This window comes from Pongo abelii, chromosome X (genome assembly GCF_028885655.2).
Source record: "Pongo abelii isolate AG06213 chromosome X, NHGRI_mPonAbe1-v2.0_pri, whole genome shotgun sequence".
NCBI lineage: Eukaryota > Metazoa > Chordata > Mammalia > Primates > Hominidae > Pongo > Pongo abelii.
The window spans coordinates 20108524-20128794 of NC_072008.2; the positions used below are offsets into that span (position 1 = coordinate 20108524).

General features: G+C 43.9%; 1 protein-coding gene across 15 annotated transcripts in view; it reads right to left on the bottom strand.

Annotated features, from left to right (window-relative positions):
• Positions 1-577: 577 nt before the first annotated feature.
• MAP7D2 (MAP7 domain containing 2) overlaps positions 578-20271 on the bottom strand; it is a 109905-nt gene continuing 90211 nt past the window's right edge. For 9 of the 15 annotated variants that reach the window (XM_054544130.1, XM_024240371.2, XM_054544128.2 and 6 more), the window contains 8 exons: positions 19402-19673; positions 18670-18802; positions 9775-10021; positions 8903-9007; positions 7250-7306; positions 6736-6814; positions 6031-6217; positions 4459-4734 (listed from right to left, as the gene is read on the bottom strand). In XM_054544130.1, coding sequence (XP_054400105.1) covers positions 4485-4734; positions 6031-6217; positions 6736-6814; positions 7250-7306; positions 8903-9007; positions 9775-10021; positions 18670-18802; positions 19402-19673 — 1330 coding nt within the window. In that variant the 3' untranslated portion in view covers positions 4459-4484. 15 annotated transcript variants of the gene reach the window in all.

Sequence of the window (20271 nt, forward strand, 5' to 3'; positions counted from 1 at the left end):
AAAAAAACAAAAAACAAAAAAAACCCAAAAAACTGGTCTGGGTTTCAACTTACCTAAAAATAAGGGTCAACATTCCCATTATAATTTTATTTTAAATGCCAAATTGCTATGTGCAATGTTATCATAGATTATGGTAAGATTAACTGTATCTTAGCTAGAAAGCCCTCGCACCAGTGGTATTAACGTACAGGAACTTGGCTGGGCGTGGTGGCTCATGTCTATAATCCCAGAACTTTGGGAGGCTGAGGCAGGAGGATTGATCACTTGAGCCTAGGAGACCAGCTTCAGCAACATGGTGAGACCTTGTCTCTCCCAAAAAAAAAAAAAAAAAGGAAAGAACAGCAACTTTTTTTACTATACTCAGAAGTCCATTGTGTTCTAGTGATAGTCATCACTTAATAAGCTTTATGCAGTTGACTCCACTTGGCACTGGCAACAAAGGAATTTTTAATGAGTTTGACAGGGAAAGGACACCCACACAGGATTTTTTGGTTTTCTTCTACACAGGTTTTTAAAAGCCTGGTTTGGTTTCAGCACATTGAGCTTACAGAAAAAATAAAACGCTAGCAAGTCATCAGACTCTTCAATGAAAATGTATTTCACATTAAACACAATGTACATATCATGCAAATGAGGCATCACCATGGTCACAATGGTGCTGTGAGGTACAACAAATCACAAGAAAACAGACATTTAGCAAAATAAGGTTCTAGGAAAGATGAGAGGCATTTTTTGAAAGCCAGACCATGCTATGGTTTCTGTGTGCCTGTCATAAAGGGACTTGGCCAGTATTTGCCGAGATGGACAGCACCGCATTATGTGGAGGCATGTACTTTATTGAGTAGAGACACATACACACACAATTTCTGTAACTAATACATTCTTAAATGTAGCTGGCTGTAAAAGCACATGAACAAGATTACTACTGAGACTTCTTTGTGTCTCCTGGTTGCAAACCTCTCTCAGAATTATGAATCTTTCCAAACCCTTAATTATACAAGTCAAAACAAAAAGTTTCGAAGAAGAAAAGGTCATTTTAATTTGAAAGCCACATTTTGCCACAAGAAACAAAATTAAGAAAACACACCACTATATGGCATAAAATGTGTGGAGTATACATTCTAGTGTCATTTTTCCCATTCAGATTTTTTCGTAATGTTAAAGTCCATTAAAGTGACATACTGGGTCCAATGTGGGCCCCCTATTGTTTCAGAATGCTATGGTTTTTGTTTGCGCCTGGTTTTATTAAAGCTGGGCAAACACAGGAGCAAACAAAGAAAACTCCCAAGATCCAATAGAAAAAAAATTAGCAAGAACACTGAAAACCAACCACCTGCACGCGAGACACAGGATTCATTCAGCTGGAAAGCCACTCCATGGTCTGGAGTGACTACAGCATGAAGATTTTAAGGTGTGACATGAAAGAGTCCTTGCTAGATTCAGTTGCCCATGTATACACGAATATGCATAAGAGAAGAGAAATCATTACTGTTTTGACTTCCTTCCTCAACCAAACCTACTACTTTAACCCCAAAAGAATAATGTGGGGCAATGCATTTTTGCAGGTGGCAAAGCTTAACAACAATTTTTTAAAGGCTTCTTGATACTGCCTTCCAACAGAGAAACTCTGGAGATGGGGAACCTCCTGAATTTCTTCTCTGTCTCAAAAAAGACAGGGAGATATACAGTGCAAGTTGAGTATATGTTTAACTAGAGTTTGGGTAAATGTCTAGGATATTTTACAGAAAAAGACATCTAAATGTTTATGTGCTCCAACTTTGGGAATAAGAATGGTTATAAAGCGAATTGCCGAGCCAGTCACTCAGGTTATTCGGAGGGTCACTATGATAATAGAGAAGTTCAGGAAGTGCTTTATCAGTAGCTGAAGCTCATAAACAGAACTGTAAAAGGAAACTTTGCTAAAGCCCAACAAGGTGAAAGTTTCAAGGTTTCTACCAAGAGTGGCCAGTGTTTGACATACTACCTAGGAATACAGTTACATTCCGAGCTAATAATTTGGGATCCAGCGGTAAGGGTGACAGAAGCTTCTTCAAGCGGCTAGTAGATCGGATTTGACTATCAGCAGCTTTACGGGTTCTCCAAACACCTGTGTCAATTCAGAAACAAAACCAGATGAGATCAAAGGGAAAACCAAGTATTCTGCAGTTTGTAGCACTATTCTCTCACTAAAACGATCACAACACACTTTGGCACTTTCTACTTTCTTGGCAATTATATTTTCCTCCTGGGCTTATACAGTATTTCTCAACAGAAGTGATACAGTATTTTACATAGGACTATTCTTTTAGATGGGTCAAATTTTCCTTGTATGGAACTTTTCCAAAACCTGCAGATGTTTAATGTCTCAAGCTTTGTCTTTCAAATGCCCCCAGCCACTCTGGCAACAAAAACCATCAACATATGTCCAAACGTCTCCTGGTGGGGGTGGTACCACTTTTGGTAGAGAAGAATTTGAGAACTAGACCCAATCATAATTAAAAATATACAAGCAGTGTGAATAAAATAATTTGAGATTTTTCTTTTTGGGCAGGGGTTTTGCATTTCTTTTAGAGATGTAAGAAATAAATTTGAGGACCTATGAATACTCTAATAAGTTTTGTGGATTCTCTGTTCCTTACTGTGTAGTGAGGTAAGTGAACTGAAGGGAAACTAATTTTAAAGTCAAAGTATGTTAAAAACACAAAAAACCTCTTAATAAATATTAAGCCACGCTAACTGTCAGGGAAATAGAATGCTCAGGTGATTTAGTGTTTTAAGTGTCCAAGAAGGCAGCTGCTTTTCCAAACCAGTGATACAGTTTACTCTAAAAGTGACCCACCACACACCAAGAACCAAGAGAAATGGGCTCTCAAACTTGTCTTATAGGCAAGAGCTGAGGTCAGGTAGAAACAAGTATACAAAAAACACAGTGACCTCAGCTCTGTAGCCTCTCCAACTTGTTTCCTCATTTGAAAAATAAAAACATTGGACTAAGTTATTTTGGCCAGTGAATTTGTTATGGGAGTGAAGTATAAAAAATAAAGTGACTGAGAAAATGCCGAGAATATAAAAATGCTTTTAAGAATCTAAAATAGCCGGGCGCGGTGGCTCACGCCTGTAATCCTAGCACTTTGGAAAGCCAAGGCAGGCAGATTACCTGAGCTCAGGAGTTCGAGACCAGCTTGGGCAACACAGTGAAACCCCGTCTCTACTAAAATACAAAAAATTAGCCAGGCATGGCGGTGTGCACCTGTAGTCCCAGCTACTCGGGAGGCTGAGGCAGGAGAATGGCTTGAACCTGGGAGGTAGAAGTGGCTGTGAGTGGAGATCGTGCCACTGCACTGCAGCCTGGGCGACAGAGCGAGATTCCATCTCCAAAAAAAAAGAATCTAAAATGGATGCAAGGCATGGTAGCTCATGGCTGTAATCCCAGTACTTGGGAGGCCAAGGAGAGAGGATCACTTGAGGCCAGGGGTTCAAGACCAGCCAGGCAACACAGCAAGACCCAACCTCTACAAAAACTAAAAAAAATTAGCTGGGCCTGGTGGCATGTGCCTATGATCTAACTACTCAGGAGGCTGAAGCAAGGGGATCTCCTGAGCCCAGGAGTTTGAAGTCTCAGAGAGCTGTGACTGCGCCACTGCACACCAGCCTGGACAACAGAGTGAGATCCCTTCTCTTGAAAACGAAAACAGAATCTGAAGTGGGAGGAGCAATTGGAATTATTAAATTATTAAAGGATTTGGTGACAGACTCTAATTATGTTTTCCTTATTCAAAAACAAGCCCCAAACTGAAGTAAATCAAATGTGAAGTATATGTAACTAAGTATACCTTACTACAGAGTGTATATAACTCATAGACATTCTTGCTCAAACGAGAACAGCTTCTGGAAGCACTTTGGCAAAAATAAAAAAAGGCCAAAGGTGGGGAAAAAACCTTCAAGACACAAAAACTGCAGTTCTCTCTCCCTCAGGTATGATCCAAGAATAGCTGTCTGCTTTGGAAGAATCCAGAATGGGTCAAGAGAATAGCAAATCATGTGGCCCTGTATATGAATGATTCTAGATAGAATGTGGGATGTCACTGAGCAAAACTAGAGGTGGGGAAATTCATCTTACTCATATCACCTTGCAACACTACTAGAGTATTCTTTCCTTGCCCCTAAAAAAGCTACTCAGGCTGGATTGGTAGTCAAACCTTTAGCCAGTGTTCTCAACCTTCCCATACACACCCTAAATAGCACGGTTAGGACAAGGCGGCTCGGCGCTGAAGGCTCGCAGATGAATTACTTGAAATCTGTCTCAATTCTTGTGTGTGCTGTAGTATACCATAATATATTCATGTTTGCATTTTTCAAATAAAATTTGACCATCCAAGAGGCTGAGTGATGTACATCCTATCTTCACAAACCCCAGTTAAAGGGTTATGAAGTTAGAATATGATCAAAAGACTGTACCTTTTATTAAAGGGATGCTGTATTTGTCAACAGAAGGTGTTAAGAGGAGTTTCTTGGCCAGGACTGTTAAATCCTTCGATAAGGTTTTTGTTACAGTCGTCCAGGCTGAGATTTTCACTGGATCTCTTGGGGAATGTAGGGGGACCAGTGAAATCTAACAGATCTTGAAGTGCTCGGGCATTACCAGTTCCATTTTGGTCCAGAGACACCCCAGGAATCATTTCACTCACTGGTGAAAATTCCGGGATAGAGATAAGCTCTTCTTTTGAAACAGGACTAGAAGAGATGAACGAGAGGGAGAGAGGCAGAAAGAGACAGACAGACAACATGGCACAATATATTAATTGTATTTGCAATATTTTGTTATACTACTCTTCTAAAGAAGAAGGATTTAGAGTCAGAGTTTTTGTGTAACACATTGTAAAAAATACAAGTGGGCTCAAATCTGAGAAGGACAGATGGTGGACATGAGGCACCATGTATGAGAACAGGGAAGCAGATTGAGCAGGGCTGTGACGGCCAAGCTCACATTGCCCAAAGGGTGAAAGGACAAAAACCCACAGGCACCAGCATTCTACTACAAAGAAGCAAGACATTCCAGAACTTTCTAAATAGGACATTCAGACAGAAAGCCAATGCCAAAAGTTCAAAGCAAGTTGAAGAAGAGCCCTAATTAACAGTGGGGCTCCCAGTGCTGCCTTTCTAGTAGTGCCACCTTAGGCGAATTGCTTTTTCTTCCTGCAGCCTCAGTTTCTTCGCCAGTAAAATGGGAACAATTGTTTCTCTCTGCCAGGGCTCCTGTGAGTGTGAATCTGATCGTGCTGAGAAGAGTTCATGTGGAAACGCCTGAAGTGCTCAGTTAAGGTTGGGGGGCCCATTATGAAAGGATCCCACCACAGCCCACGTCATCACTGGCAAAGCCAATCTCACTCTCTGCTTCCTCTCTAAAGTGAGGCTTCCAATCCACTCTGACTTATCCAGCTCCAGCCCAGCCAAGCCTGGTTTTCTTTCTCTCTCTCTCTTCCTCTCCCTAGAGATGGAAGGAGGAGTTTCACAATTGCGCCAGCTGTAAGGCCTAGCAAAGGAACAAATCCAGGCTCTGAAGAGTGGTGGGCTGAGGGCCTGTCACCAGGAATCTCTTAACAGCCAGAGTAAAGCTGCTGCCAGGTTCTTCTTTTTCTTCCTTGTGAGATCTTAGAGAAGAATCTGGAAAAACCAGAACGGCAGAAGCTCAGAGGAACTGTCTCTGGTGTAAATTCATCCTCCAGAGCTCCCATGGGGTCAGCTGGGAAGGCATCCTTGCTTAGCGAATTCCCTCCTTCCCCTTTCTCCTGAAAAACTCCCAAGAGCTTTCCTCTAACAAATCACATGCCCTAGAAACTCTGTTCCAGGCTCTGCTTCTAGAGAACCTGACGCAAGACACTAGAATGTTATATCACTGAGAGCTTTCCTGTAATGTCAATCAAACCTGCTTTAGGTGATTTGGTTGTATAAAAGACGAAGAAACCAACTAAAAGAAAGGGTAGTGTTTAGAGAAGTGATGAGGCTTAAATGCAAAAGAAATGAATATACCTCACATCCATAGACTGAACTTCTTCAGTTGAATCATCCAGACTATTTGATTTCCCATCAAGGGCATCCAGATGAATGAGTCCCCCAGCTGGCTTAAGCCCATTAGAGAAAATGTCTTGGGGATAAGTTTCTGGGGCAGCGTGATCCACACCATTAACTTCCTGGCAGGTGTTCAATCCATTGATTTCTGATCGAGAACACAAAGTCCCTTGTGTTAATCATAAAATGTCTAAATAAAGTAACAGAGAAATATAGATCAAGGCAATTAATCTAATGCTCTGCTTCACTGATACTGCAGCATCTTTTGTGGAAAAAGCCACAAATAACCCCATATAATCACCTTCACACAGGAGAAGAGAAGACAAATCACATTATCAGTGTCTGTGCAAAACCTCTGGAAAACACCAGAGTCAGGTCCTAATAGTAATAAAACCTGACCAGCAGTTAAGCTCCCTGGAAAGCACTGTGAGCCAGCAGCCAGAGTGCCTCCTATGCTGGGATTATGGGAGTAACCAAGGAACCCAGTGGGTTCCCAAGTGGAGCTGACAGTCCCTGTGCTGGAGACACATTCCCAGGGAAGGGAAACTGCACAGGCCCCTGCCAGCAGTCACCCTCTTGGGATCCATGGGTCTGTTTACCCTGCACCAAGTCTTACGAGCTTTTGCTACTAAAAAGAAGAACCCAAGAACCAGAAGTCACACTCACCCATTTTGTTGGGGACAACCAGTTTTGTCTTCTTTTCCACACACACAGCAGGCTGGACCCCCATTTTGGGGTCTTCTTTCTGAAAACAAATGGAAGGTGAATGAAATGAGGGAAGGCTGACATCACACAGAAAAAAGTGCTTTTTAAAAGCATCTGATGATATTTTGAGCCTGGACCATCTGCCTGTTCTGTGGTAATTCTTTAAATCTTCAGCTGTGTTTCCATTATTCTTATGTATTTTTATGTCAGGATTCTCTTTTTTATTCATGGACTACTATGCCTCTCTCTTCATCCCACCCCCCATGACTCTAAGGAAATCTTTTACCCATCCCACCTCTGAAGCCCCTCTTTCTTTTCAGATACCTAACCCTCCTTAACCTAGCCAGGAACAAAGCAGGAAAACTGCATTTTTTTCTGGCTAATCGTCTCCAAGACCTACAATTTCACTGAGTGTATTCTGCTGTTCTTTTCTACTTAGTACATAAACTATTAAAATGGTCATCTGAATTCCTACCTTCACTTGTGGAGACACATCACTTTTCCTTGTTCTCTTCATGATTTCATCTATTCTCTAAAAACAAAAAAGAAAAAATCAAGTAAGAGGACTATAAGACCAAAAACATAAAAGTAGCTTGGTTTACATGCAAAGTCACATTTCTCAGAAAACTTGTAAGAGGCAAATGTCAGAAGAGGATAACAAGTACAGAAAGGTTTTCCACTAGTTTTGGAGATGTACACCTCTGGCTCCACGGACAAGGTCAAATGCTTGAGAAGTTAACTAGTACGTATCTAGAATCAATATTCAATTTATATCCCATATTTCTCCTTCTCCTTAGGCTCCATATAAATCAACAAATTACCACCTGCCATTAAAGAGGACCACCCTGCAGAAAGTGAGGCTGAGGCTGAGGTGCATCTCAGGAAAGAAGGCCACAGGCTGGTCTCCTGGGTCCCAGGCCTACAGCAATACAAAGCCCACATTGGGCCTAGGACACCATGAGAATACTCCTTTATAATCAGTCTCCTTAAACCCAACTTTACCCATAAGTATAGTTAGTGTAAATGGACTAAACACTCCAATTAAAAGACAAAGAGAAAGACTGTCAAACAGAATTAAAATAACAATTCCTGGCTATATGCTCTTTACTTATAAAAACACACAGAAGAAGTTTGAAGTAGAAGGGTGAAAAAGATTTGACATACAGACACTAATCATAAGAGGGCTGTCAGGCCAAGCACAGTGGCTCACGTCTATAATCCCAGCACTTTGGAAGGCCGAGGCAGGAGGATCCCTTGAGTTCAGGAGTTCGAGACCAGCCTGGCCAACATGGTGAAATCCCATCTCTACTAAAAATACAAAAATTAGCCAGGTGTGGTGGTGTGCGCCTATAATCCCAGCTAGTTGGGAGGCTGAGGCAGGAGAATCGCTTGAACCTGGGAGGCGGAGGTTGTGGTGAGCCGAGATCACACCACTGCACTCCAGCAGGAGCAATAGAGTGAGACTGTCTCAAAAAAATAAAAGGCAGGGGGCTGTCAAAGTAGACTTTAAGACAAGAAATATCACTAGAGACAAAGGCATATCAACAATAAATATATATAAAACAAAACCTGACAGAACTGAAAGGAAAAATGGGCAAATCCATAATCACAGATGGATTTATTCTTTTTTCTATTATTTGAGACAGGGTCTCACTCCTGTTCCCCAGGCTGGAGTGCAGTAGCATGATCTCGGCTCACTGCAGGCTTAACTTCCCGAGTTCAGATCATCTTCCCACCTCAACCTCCTACGTAGCTGGGACTACAGACACATGCCATCACACCCAGCTATTTTTTGTATTTTTAGTAGAGACAGGGTTTCACTGTATTACTCAAGCTGGTCTGGAACTTCTGGGCTCAAGTGATCCTCCCGCCTCTGCCTCCCTAAGTGCTGGGATTACAGGTGTGAGCCACCATGCCTGGCCACAGATGGAGTTTTTAACAATCTTTCTCAATAACTGATAGAACGAGATAGCAAAAAACTAATAAAGACATAGAAGATTTGAACAGTGGTATCAATGAACTTGACCTAACTGACAATCCTAGGATCATTCTATCCAATCACTGCAGAAGAGAACTGGATTTACTTCCTGTTCACTTACCCTAAGTCTTCCTGACCCTCAGCCCTTACCTTCTTTCTCTCCAGTCTCTCCTGCTCAATCTGCAGCATAATCTGTTCTCTCTCGAGACGCATCTGTTCAGCTACCTCCCGGGCCTTTGCTTCTGCTGCTTCTTTCTAACAGAAACAGGTAAATCAAGGCAAAGCTTTAATAAGCTAAGAAAACAGTGTGGTAATTCCCTGGCTTTGCACATGTTCCTTCATCTCATCATCTGCCCTAAAGTGGATGCTGCTCCAATATTCAACGTGGATTTACATAAACCACTGTATGACACAGCAAACATGGTTGGACCTCATTCATATACCCCTGGCTCACCATGCAAATCACCTGCAGACAGTTCTCACACATGGCCAAGGCTTTTCTGTGTCTGTGGGCAGGCTTGGGCCATGAAGTGTGCACGTGGCCAGATCAGAGAGTTAATTCCCCAGGGAGTGACCTTCTACTACAGTGAAGGGCAGGATGTGGTAGATAAGTAGTTCAGTTTCCTCATCCCTCAGCTGGACGATTCTAAAGCATGATCCACAGTCTCTCAGAGGTTCCCAATGGGACTGTGTTCCAGTCACCCACAGTAACACATGCATCAATGCACTTACATTGGCTTTTCTCCTATTCCTCTACCAGCTTCCTGGGATTCGCTTGCAAAAAAAAATTGCTGGCACCCAAATTCTTATCCCAGGATTTGCCTTTGGGGAAACCCTAACTGACAGATGGCAAACATTACCAACTTCGCTGCAACTGCCCCAACTTATTTTTAATAACCAGCCCAGAGAGTTTAAGAAAAAACTTCAAGTAAACATTATGAGTCACTGAAATTTAACTAATTGTACCTACTATCAAGGTCCTTAAAAAACAAGTAAAGTCCATCTGAGTGCTCATAGAGTACCTGCTTTTCAATCATGGCTTTCTCTTGTTTTTCTTTTTCTGGCTTTTCTTGTTCTTGCTTTTCTTTCAACAACAGCTCCTCCTCAGCCTTCCGCTTGGCCTCCTCGCCTGCCTCTCTTTTCTCTTCCTCTTCCTGTTTTTTCTTTTCCTCTTCCTGTCGCTTCCTTTCTTCTTCCTGCTTTCGGGCTTCCTCTTCTAGGCGAAGCCTTTCCTCCTCTGCTTTTCTTTTCAATTCCTCTCTCTCCAGCCTTTTGAGAATACAACTGTTGTTAGAAGAAGATGACATGCTCGAAAAGCAAACTGCCAGAGAACTGTGTGCTGACAGCCGAGAATAATGCTCCACATGGTAACACACACACATACCTTTCAACGAGCATTCATTTAATAACATGATTCATCCTTCCTGGAAATCCACTCTGGTCCATATATTTACCAAAAAATATTAACCAGGCTTGACTTTAAATTCTGTAATACAGCAATGAATGATGTGTTGATGTGTAACGCATACTGTATTGAAAACAGATGCTCCTCAGTCAATGAACAAATGACCACGGTGACAGAGAAAGCCAAGCCATCATTCTTATTGAATGACAATTCTTTTAAAACCTAAGCAGAATAAATATTTAAAACCAATGAAAGCTAGGAAAAATAGGAAGTGTCTCAATGGGCACAAATGTGCCAGTCAGCAATTTAAGAGCAGTGACTGTGAACTCAAAAAGTCATACCAATTTGGTTCTAATTGGTATGTGACTTATGAAGCAGCAAATGGAAGAAAATGCTCAACAGAAACTTGACATTTAATAAATTAAAACATCTATTTCCATTTATTTTGGCAATCTTTAGAAATCTATTTTAGCTTTCTTTGCTATATGAAAATTAAGTGGCATTTAGACATTTTCATCCACAGTCAGATGAATGGTTCATGGTGTAGTGGTAAAGAGCTCGAAGCAGTAAGGGAAAATTATGCAAAGTCCAAGAGCTTGTTTTAACCTTTCTAATGTTCCTCCTCCTCACATGTACGTCACTTTCCTTGGGTAATCACTCGCAATGTGATGTATGGGCACGACTCAAATTGTACTCTGATTATGCCACTCACTGTGTGCCACCTGGAAAGTCACTCAATGTTCTTGATGCCCATTTAAAAAATGGGAAAAGCTATACTATTGTTCTATGGCTTTACTGTGAGAATGAAAATGCCTGGCCCTAGAAGGTTCTCAAATGTTAGTTTGTTTTACAATTTAAAATGAATCCTCTCTCCAAGCCCCAATGTCCTTTAAAGTGCACCTATAAATCTGTATGTCTTTTAGAAATTACCTTCACTTGGAAGCATGTGCCAATGACTTACTGGGATGCTGTTATTTGTTATAAAAAGGTCAAGACTTAAAAAGAGCATCCATCCATCCTAATGCTCAGCTTCAGAACTTGTGCAGGCTAATAGCCTATGTATGACCCAAGGAAATATTTTGTGTATTCATTCAAAGAAATATTTTAAAAGACAGATAAAGAAATACTTAAATATATTAGCCTCAGACTGTAACAATACGTGATAACACTAAATTAGGTCACAATGCCTATAAAGCATTGTGAAACAACTCAAATTATTAACAGATATTCTGGAGAGGAGCATTATAGAACCTATCAGAAAGAAGCTCCCATTTTCTTAGATTCCTCAATGAAATACTAAGTATGTCCAACACAGGATTATCCAAAATGGATGTGTTAATAACAAGATGTATCTAAAGGTTAACTGAAATACCATTTCATTTCTTACCCTTTATTAACGAGCCAATTATGATTGTCCCAGAGAAGTTAACACACAAAGGATACATTGTATATTAATTAATGTATAAGCTACTTCATAAAGGACCTGCCATCTTCATCTCCAGGACCTGAAAATCCATTCTTTTTTTTTTTGATGGCGTTTCACTGTTGTTGCCCAGGTTGGAGTGCAATGGTGCAACCTCGGCTCACCACAACCTCTGCCTCCCAGGTTCAAGTGATTCTCCTGCCTCAGCCTCCCAAGTAGCTGGGATTACAGGCATGTGCCACCACGCCTGGCTAATTTTGTATTTTTAGTAGAGACGGGGTTTCACCATGTTGGTCAGGCTGGTCTCAAACTCCTGACCTCAGGTGATCTGCCTGCCTCGGCCTCCCAAAGTGCTAGGATTATAGGCATGAGCCGCTGCACTTGGCCTCTGTTTCTTGTTTTTTACCATCAGGACTTCAGAAGTGCCCAGATGCACACATGTAAGAACATCCTTATGGCCCCTGAACCTCCATAATCCTCATTATCACCCAAAATATAAATCCCCACAAGCCCATGAGACCCTGCTTGTCCTTTCCATAGCACCTCCATGGAAATCTTGTCCTTTTTTTTTTTTTTTTTTTTTTTTGAGATGGAGTCTCACTCTGTTGCCCAGGCTGAAGTACAGTGGGGTGATCTTGGCTCACTACAACCTCTACCTCCCGGGTTCAAGTGATTCTTGTGCCTCAGCCTCCCAAGTAGCTGGGACTACAGGCATGCGCTGCTACGCCCAGCTAATTTTTGTATTTTTAGTAGAGACAGGGTTTCACCATGTTGTCCAGGCTGGTCTCGAACTCCTGACCTCAAGTGATCTGCCTGCCTCGGCCTCCCAAAGTGCTGGGATTACAGGTTTGAGCCACCGCGCCCAGCCCCTTCATCCTCTTATATACCAAGTTCTCTCCCTTAACGACACTTTGCTTCCCCAACGTAGGTAAAATTTGGCAAAACAACCAACCAACCCTGGTTTCCCCTGTGTGAAACCAGGTCCCTCACAATCCTCTTCAAGGATGAGCATTCCTTCTGTCTCTGCTCAAAGAACCAGACAGCACATTAGATTTCATCATTTTCCCCGCCGCCCTCTGCTGTGGGCTACCCCGAGCCTACCGCCCTTGCCGTCATTACTAAACCTCCAAAGTTCATCAGCTCTGTGTGTAGTCCTTTTTTTTTTTTCTTTGTAGAGGCAGGGTTTCGCTCTGTTGCCCAGGTTGGAGTGCAGTGCTGCCACCACAGCTCACTGCAGCCCCAACCTCTCAGGCTCAGGCTCAGGCTCAAGCGATCCTCCCACCTCAGTTCCCAAGTAGCCAGGACCACAGGTGAGTGCCACCACGCCCGGATCACTTTTGAATTTTTTTTTTAATAGAGACAGGTCTCATTTTGTTGCCTAGGCTGGTCTCAAACTCCTGGGCTCAAGTGATCCGCCCACCCCATTCTCCCAAAGCACTGGGATTACAGGCGTGAGCCACTATGCCTGGCCCTGTGTGTAGTCCTGTCACCCTCTCCATCCTTGTTCTTGTCATTCACACAAGTCCATCTCCCTTTCCTCACTATGTACAAAGTACCAGAAAATTGTGCATTACTGTCATCATTTGGCATTCAGTGGATGCATCATCCCATGTCCCTGTCACTGGTCATTTGAGGAGGATCTTCATATATTGGCTCCTGTCTGTTGGAAACTCCAGCACCTCACCCCCTTTTCTGTCGCTCCCTGTTAACCTTCCTCATGTCACTGACACAAGCTTAAACTTGAATTGTTCAATCTGAGGGACGAGTATGTGGGTTTCACTGGTCTCTATTCTTACGTGCTTAAAAGTTTTCATTTTAAAACAAGCCTAACCTTCAACATTAATCTTCTTTGATCTGATCACACCCCATCCTTCTGCCTTTTTCTCTCCTGACCTGCCCTGGTTAGCGCTGTGCAGTCTACTTGTATCTGCTTCCCTCTCTCTCAGTGTCCCCCAGGCCTTGGGTATCCTTGTGAGCATTTCAGAGATGGCATGGAGGTCACTCTGCTGCCCAACTCCAGGCTTGAGTGGTCTCCAAGACCACTCCTGGGCTGCCAAGCACTAGTTAGAGAGAGGCGTAAACAAGGCTGGCTGGTTATCTGCCTGCTGGCAATTGCATTCCGGCCTTTTAATCCTCATCCCCTGGATCCCTTATGGACACAGTCCCAATTGCCACTTTTCTCAATCTTCGTCATCTTCCATAGTTGATGGTTATCACCAACTGCTCCACAGAGAAGACTGAGGCCACCCGATCTGAGCTTCTTAAACTCTCCTCTATGACATTACTGCTCAGAAATGTCCCCATTTGTTCCTCTGGTTAGATGGAAATGCCACCACTTGTGCTGTGAATTCCACATCCTCCACAGCTGTGTCCCTCCTACTAGCCCCTCTTCCCTTCATTTGTCAGTTTCATCCTTCTGCATGCATTTTTTCCATGCCCTGGAAAAATGCTCATGTCTCGGGCATCACAAGCAACCCTCCTCAGTCCTCTCTCAGCTGCTTCCCATTCATGACTGCTTAACAGCCAGCTTATATTCTGGGCCCGTATCCGCTCATCTCTTCAGGCTGCTTTGTCTCTATCCTACTTCTCAACAATTTCCCTCCAAAATCTCTTTTCATCTCCTAAATCCCAAGACCAACAGCCCTCATCTTTGATAAGCCTATGTCTTATCAAAAGTCCCGCCCATGTGGCTCTCCCTACAGCCCTGTGCTACATGAGGCTGCATGACCCTGGCTCTCTCCTACCTCTCTTGGCTTTCCCTTCCTGCCTCAGCTGCTGCTACATCCTGCTGCCCCACATCGCATGTACCCCCACCTGCCCTAGCTCTCACCAAAACCACCTGCCACCTGTAGGCTCTGCAGCAAAAAGCCAGGTCTGAGCAGCCTCGAAGACCTCTGCCTGTGGTTCCTGGCCTGGGCTAACTCTTGCTTTGACAAGAAACTTTAGCCTGGCTACATGACCTTGCTCATGGAGAGCTGTCTAACTGGAATATTCTCTTTTCTTCAATTTTTTTAAAAAGATGGGGTCTCGCTATGTTGCCCAGGCTCATCTCGAACTCCTGGCCTCTAGTGATCCTCCCACCTCAGCCTTTCCAGTAGCTGGGACTACAGGTACAAGCCATTGCGTCTGGCTGGAATATTCTTTCATGTGAACCCCTAGTAGCTATTTTAGCTTCTTAACATGACTTAAAGTGATCCGTCTAGGAATCCCATTAAGATCTCCTGCTTACTAGTTCCTGCCAGTGCCTTCCCCAGGGTGGACCCGGGGTCTAAGGTTTCCTTCCCCACCTCTAAGAATCTCACTTTATATCTTGGGCCATCCACAGCCCGGGGGCTGGGCTGGGCCCTGTTGTGTTTGCGAATGGACCAACTTTTGTTCTTCTGCTTAGGGCCTGCTTGTCTGGACTCCTGGTTGGCCCTTCTGTTCTGGTTCCCCCATCCTTGACTTGGATGGTGTTTCCCTTACCAGTTTGTGACAATAATTGGGCTTTCCACAGTTTGACTCAAGTAACTTTATTTTTCTCTAAATTATTTTATCTGGCAACATTTCTGTGGCTTTAACTATTAACTGTAAACATAAAACAGATGTGAGGGTGATCTTATTCCAAGAGGTGGCCGCTGTGTTCCAGCCCCAGGTTGTCTGGTACTTTCCTTCCTCACTCCTCACCTCCCACGTGGCACTATGCAAAGCTTCACATTCTGGCAAGAGAGAGGAAAACTCATTTGGGGTCAGGTGTATTGCTCTAATTTTTACCTACACCCCCAAGCTTCAATTCCATCTCCAATCATCTGAACGTACTGTAGACACCATAAGCTTACCTAAAATCAAGTGAATAATTTTTATCTTTTAAAACGAATTCCTTATGTCCTTTCTTTACCTGTTATTGGGTGTACCATTCTCCTAAGACCTTAGAATCAAACCTCAGCATCAACTTCAAACCTGCCCATTTCTTTGGAATTGTGTAAGTCCACAGACACTGGCTTTTGCAGGTCTGCCTTCACCATACTACTTTAGCCCTTCTGTTCTCTTAACCTACTACTACGATGGTTTCTTAGTCAGGATTCTTCCTCCTTCTGTTCCTTTCTTGTACATTTACTGAGCGCCAGGCACCAGTGATCCAAAGACTGTGTCCCAGCCTTTTAAGGTGCTAACTGGGGAAAGGAGGCCTGTAAACAAATGAAGCTATGTTAGTCAACTGAACAGCTGGGCTCAGTATGGGTGAAGAGTGGGGGGTCGTCAGTTCTGTCCCAGGCACAGGGCCAGAAAAGGTACAGGGAGGGAGCAAGACTTGACCTGCATTTTGAGAAATGAAGAGGTGTCTGGCAGGAAGGAGCACAAGTCCACGTGGAGGCAAAGTAAAAGCACAGCTTTTGAGGTGTACAGCCATGTGATGGGTGAATGTCAGGGAGCTTTGCACACTGGTGTCTGGAGGAAAGCAAGGGGTAAGAGGCAGGTAGTGGCCAGTTCATGGCAGGCCTTGAAGGCCTGTTGACAGGTTCGGGTGGATCCAGTGGGCAGGGGAGTCTCTGGCTTGTTAAAGGACAGGAGAACAATCACATTTATTTGAGAAAGGTCAGTGTGGACCCAGCATGGACAGGGGACAAACTCTAGGAGACCCAGAGCAGGGAGCTCAGTTGGGATATGACAGATACAGTCCAGGTGAGAAGCGATGGGGGCTGGAGCTGAGGAAGGAGAGGAGGGACTGGAAGGGAAGGGAGAGAACAGAGATGTCAATGTGACAGCTGATGAAGACTGGACCCGACAACCACTGGGAAGAAGGAGGAAAGGAAAGAGCTGAGAGTGGCACTGAGACTTTTCACCTGGGTGCCTGAGGAGATGGGAATGCAGAGCTCATGAAAGAGAAAGGTAGTTTGGGGGAAAAAATACTAAGTTCTGCTTTGGAAATGCTGGATTTGAGATGTATATGGGACACACTCAAATGAAAACTTATTGCAGCTGGAAATACAGTCTCTAGGTTCTAGACCAGTGCTATCCAATAGAACCTTCTGTTGAATAGGAAAACAATCTATAGATTTGTGCTGCCCGATGTGGTGTGGATCCACATGTACTCAGATGCAGCTCTTGAGCACGGAAATGTGGCAGGTGTGGCTGGGGAAATGAATTTTACTGAATGTATATTTTGGTGGCCACATGTGCCTAGAGGGTCTGATAGTGGACAATGCAGCCCTAGACAGAGCTCGGGCCACAGGCATAGTTTTAGGAGTCATCAGTACACTTGTGTTATTAGTGCCTCCCTTGTTCCAGAAAGTATTTAGAAAGCAAGCTGCAGTTAGCTTCAGAAACAGACAATAAAACAAGACAAAGGGAAAATGAAGGTGGGAAGTGAGATGAGAGCAGAGTTGGTTTAGCACAACAAAGGCTCAACAGAAAGCTGCTGTGTAAAATGTGGGCCCTAAATCTTTTGACACCATAGGAAACTGGCAGGATGGCAGGGACACTGGCAGAACAGGCGGGAGCAGTGCTGCTCGGGAAAGCTTGTTGGGAGAGAAGCTGGTCCAGGACTAAGGGCTGAGAGCCCAGGCAACATTTAAGGGGATGAGGGGCAGACAGAGGAGGCTATGAAGGAGAGGCCAGAGAAGCAAGGGCAAGCTTGACAAGGCCAAAGCCAACCAAGAAACTGATTAGTAGTTAGGCAATGAGGAGGAGTGGTAGGTGTGAGGTTTGAAGACTGAATGCGAGTTGAGAAAATAAAGACAGAAAGTTCAATCAAATCTTTCAGGAGCTGGGCTGTGAAGAAAATGGGAGACACAGAGGGTGGTAGCTGGAAAGTAAAGAACATCACCTTCTTTAGCACACGGCTACGATCATGTTACTCACCAGCTCAGAGCCTACATGGTATCTCCATGGCCTGCAATTATCAAGGCCTGACATCTGAGGTCCTGTGATTCATCTTTATCTCTTGCGACCTCCCTTCACACACCTTAAGGCTCACCCAAACCAGCCCAAACATGCCACTCGACAAAACAAACAAACAAACAAAACACGTCTGTACTGACCAAAATGTTGGAAACAGGAAAACAATCAAAGAAGTCCCGAATTTCAAGAAGGGACTGTCCAGACCTACCCCACTGTCCCTTTTAAAAAATAGATCATCAAACCTGTATTCAGAGACCACAAAGACTTACCAAGGTCACTAAAGGATCAATAATATTCTATTATTTATTACTCTAAATTTGGTGCTGGCCTTTAAGTGCTACAGCATTGCCTGCTTCCTGTCATGTTAATTCTCTAAACCGTATTGGACTATACTCCGTGATGAGCCTAACAGCTTGCTTTATCAATTTAATGATAAAATCGACCTTGTCCTTCAACATGCTTTCTTCTCTAAATAAAAAGATCAGAAAAGGAAGGGCTGTCTGTATTGTGACAAAGTACCCTGGTACTAACATCACAGTGGTTCGCAAACCCTGGCAAGCTACTAAAACAGAACAGGGCTGAGTCCATGTGTTTTTACTGCATTCCCCGGATGATTCTGATGCTCTTCAAGGTGTAGGGACCACTGCAATGATGTCTTTTGTCTTGCTCCCAAATGGGACTCCCCATGCCTCACTGTTCTTAGACTATGAGGTTGCCCCTATACACAACCCTATGCCTAGGGGACACTGCTCAACCCTCCCCTCTGTCTCTCACTTTGGGGTATGAGTTAGGATAATTTGATGGAGGAAACAATTTGGAAATCAGAATCAAGACCAAAACCAGAATCTTGAACCTCTTGTCTTCCCAGGGAGAATCTCATTTTATAAACAAAGTTCAGACTTCCCTGATAGCTCTAGGAGGCCTGCCTGGCCCCAAAGTCCAAGAGGAAAATGGGAAGATGCCTGTGCCATTTAGATCCAAGAGCTATGAGTTTCCAGGTCCTCCGAAAAGAACAAAGTTCCATTGTTATTAATAATTACATCTAATATAAGACTCAGTCCCCTGAACACCTTCCATGTAGTTCAGACATTCTAGGTTCCCATACTTCTGTTCAAGTTTTATCAATACTAACGCTGTAAAAAGAAAGGCAAGTTGCTCTTTCCAACACAACAGTTACATGAGATCACGCCGAAATTCTGAGCACTAGCATACCTATCTTGTTCTTCCTTCTCCAGTCGTTCTTGCTCCTCCTGTTCCTTCTGCAGCCGGGCCTGTCTTCTCTTTTCAGCCAAGATCTTCGCAGCCTCTCCTGCATCAGTGGTGCCTGCTGTGGGCTTCCCCAAGGCTGCACCAGAGGAGAGGCATCAAGAGGAAAAGATCAAGGGAAACGAACATAATGATTCCACTCACACAGCAGCTGCCAGTTGGAAGTGAAAAAAAATCCAACCCAGTGTGGTGATGGGAAATGCCGTCCAGACTAGCACAATCAACCACCAAGCAAGAGAAGCTGTCATGGGCTGGCTGGAACCCTGGATGCATTTTACAGTGGAAGACAATAGAAACATGAGGAGGAAAGACAAGGTCACTAGCAAGTGCCACAGCAGCCACCATCTGGGTGAACTCACTGCATCACAGAAGCCTGAAAGTCTAAAGGAAGATCTTCTTTTGCGTGAGGTGCAGATGCGGGCCTGTCTTACTCAGCATTCCCCGTGAGCTTCCACAGCCATGAGTGGAGTCAGCCCCTAGATTTCCTCCAGGGGACCCTCAGAAGACTGAAGGAAAGAACTCAGGAGCAACGTGCAAACCCAAGAAAACTGCACAAGGGGGATGAACTTGTCCCCAGGGAAAAATCCCTCTCCCTCCCCAAAACATGAGAGAATGGCATGTGGATTGGGTCTGAGGAGAACCGTCTTGGGAAAGCCAAGGCATGGTGGCAGCATCTACCTGCACTATTTTCGGCTTTCCCTCCTGTGGCAGCAGCATGCTTCTCGCTGGCATGCTTGTCCACTACATGCTTCTCTAGGGCGTCCTCTCCTTGTGGGCCAGCAGCCTGCTGAGCCAAGGTACCTTCCCTTTCCTTGTTGCTCTTCTCTTTCTCCGCTTTCCTCTTGGGCATGTCTTGGCCAGAAAGGGCAGGTAAGCGGTACTTCACAGGAGACCCTGGGTAGGGAGGTTTCGTTGTCTTTGGAGACTGTGGATAAGCTTTAGTAGCTGTCCTGGAAAACAAAAAATATGCCAGAGGATGATTACTGGGCCTGAACACAGAGCTCTCTGTTCCTAAGACACCTAGTTCCAACAAGCTGAAAAATTTCATCCTTCCAGAGGAAGGAAAGTAGGGCTTAGCACACACTCAAAAGTCACTAAAGTGCTCTCAGCCCAACAGGAATATATGGTCTCTCTAAGATGGCCCTGGTGGAAAGGGAAACATTTTAAGAAGCCCAGCTGATGATGCCATGTCCTAATCTCACTTAGGTTTCATGACAATGTAAAGATGGAGTATTAGGCACTTCCCTACTCCCTCTTTTTAGGTGAACATCAGGGTTGAATCTGGTTTCAGCATATGGCAATGAACATGCTGGCTCCTTTTAAAAAAATTGTGACAAAACATATATAACATCAAATTTACCATTTTAACCATTTTTAAGTGTACAGTTCAGTGGCGTTCAACTCTCCATTCCCCTCCCCTCAGCCCCTGGCAATCACCCTTCTACTTCCTGTCTCTGTGAACGTGCCTCTTCCAGGTGACTCGTATAAATGGAATAACACAGTATTTGTCCTTTTATGTCTGGCTTATTTTACTTAGCAAGTCTTCAA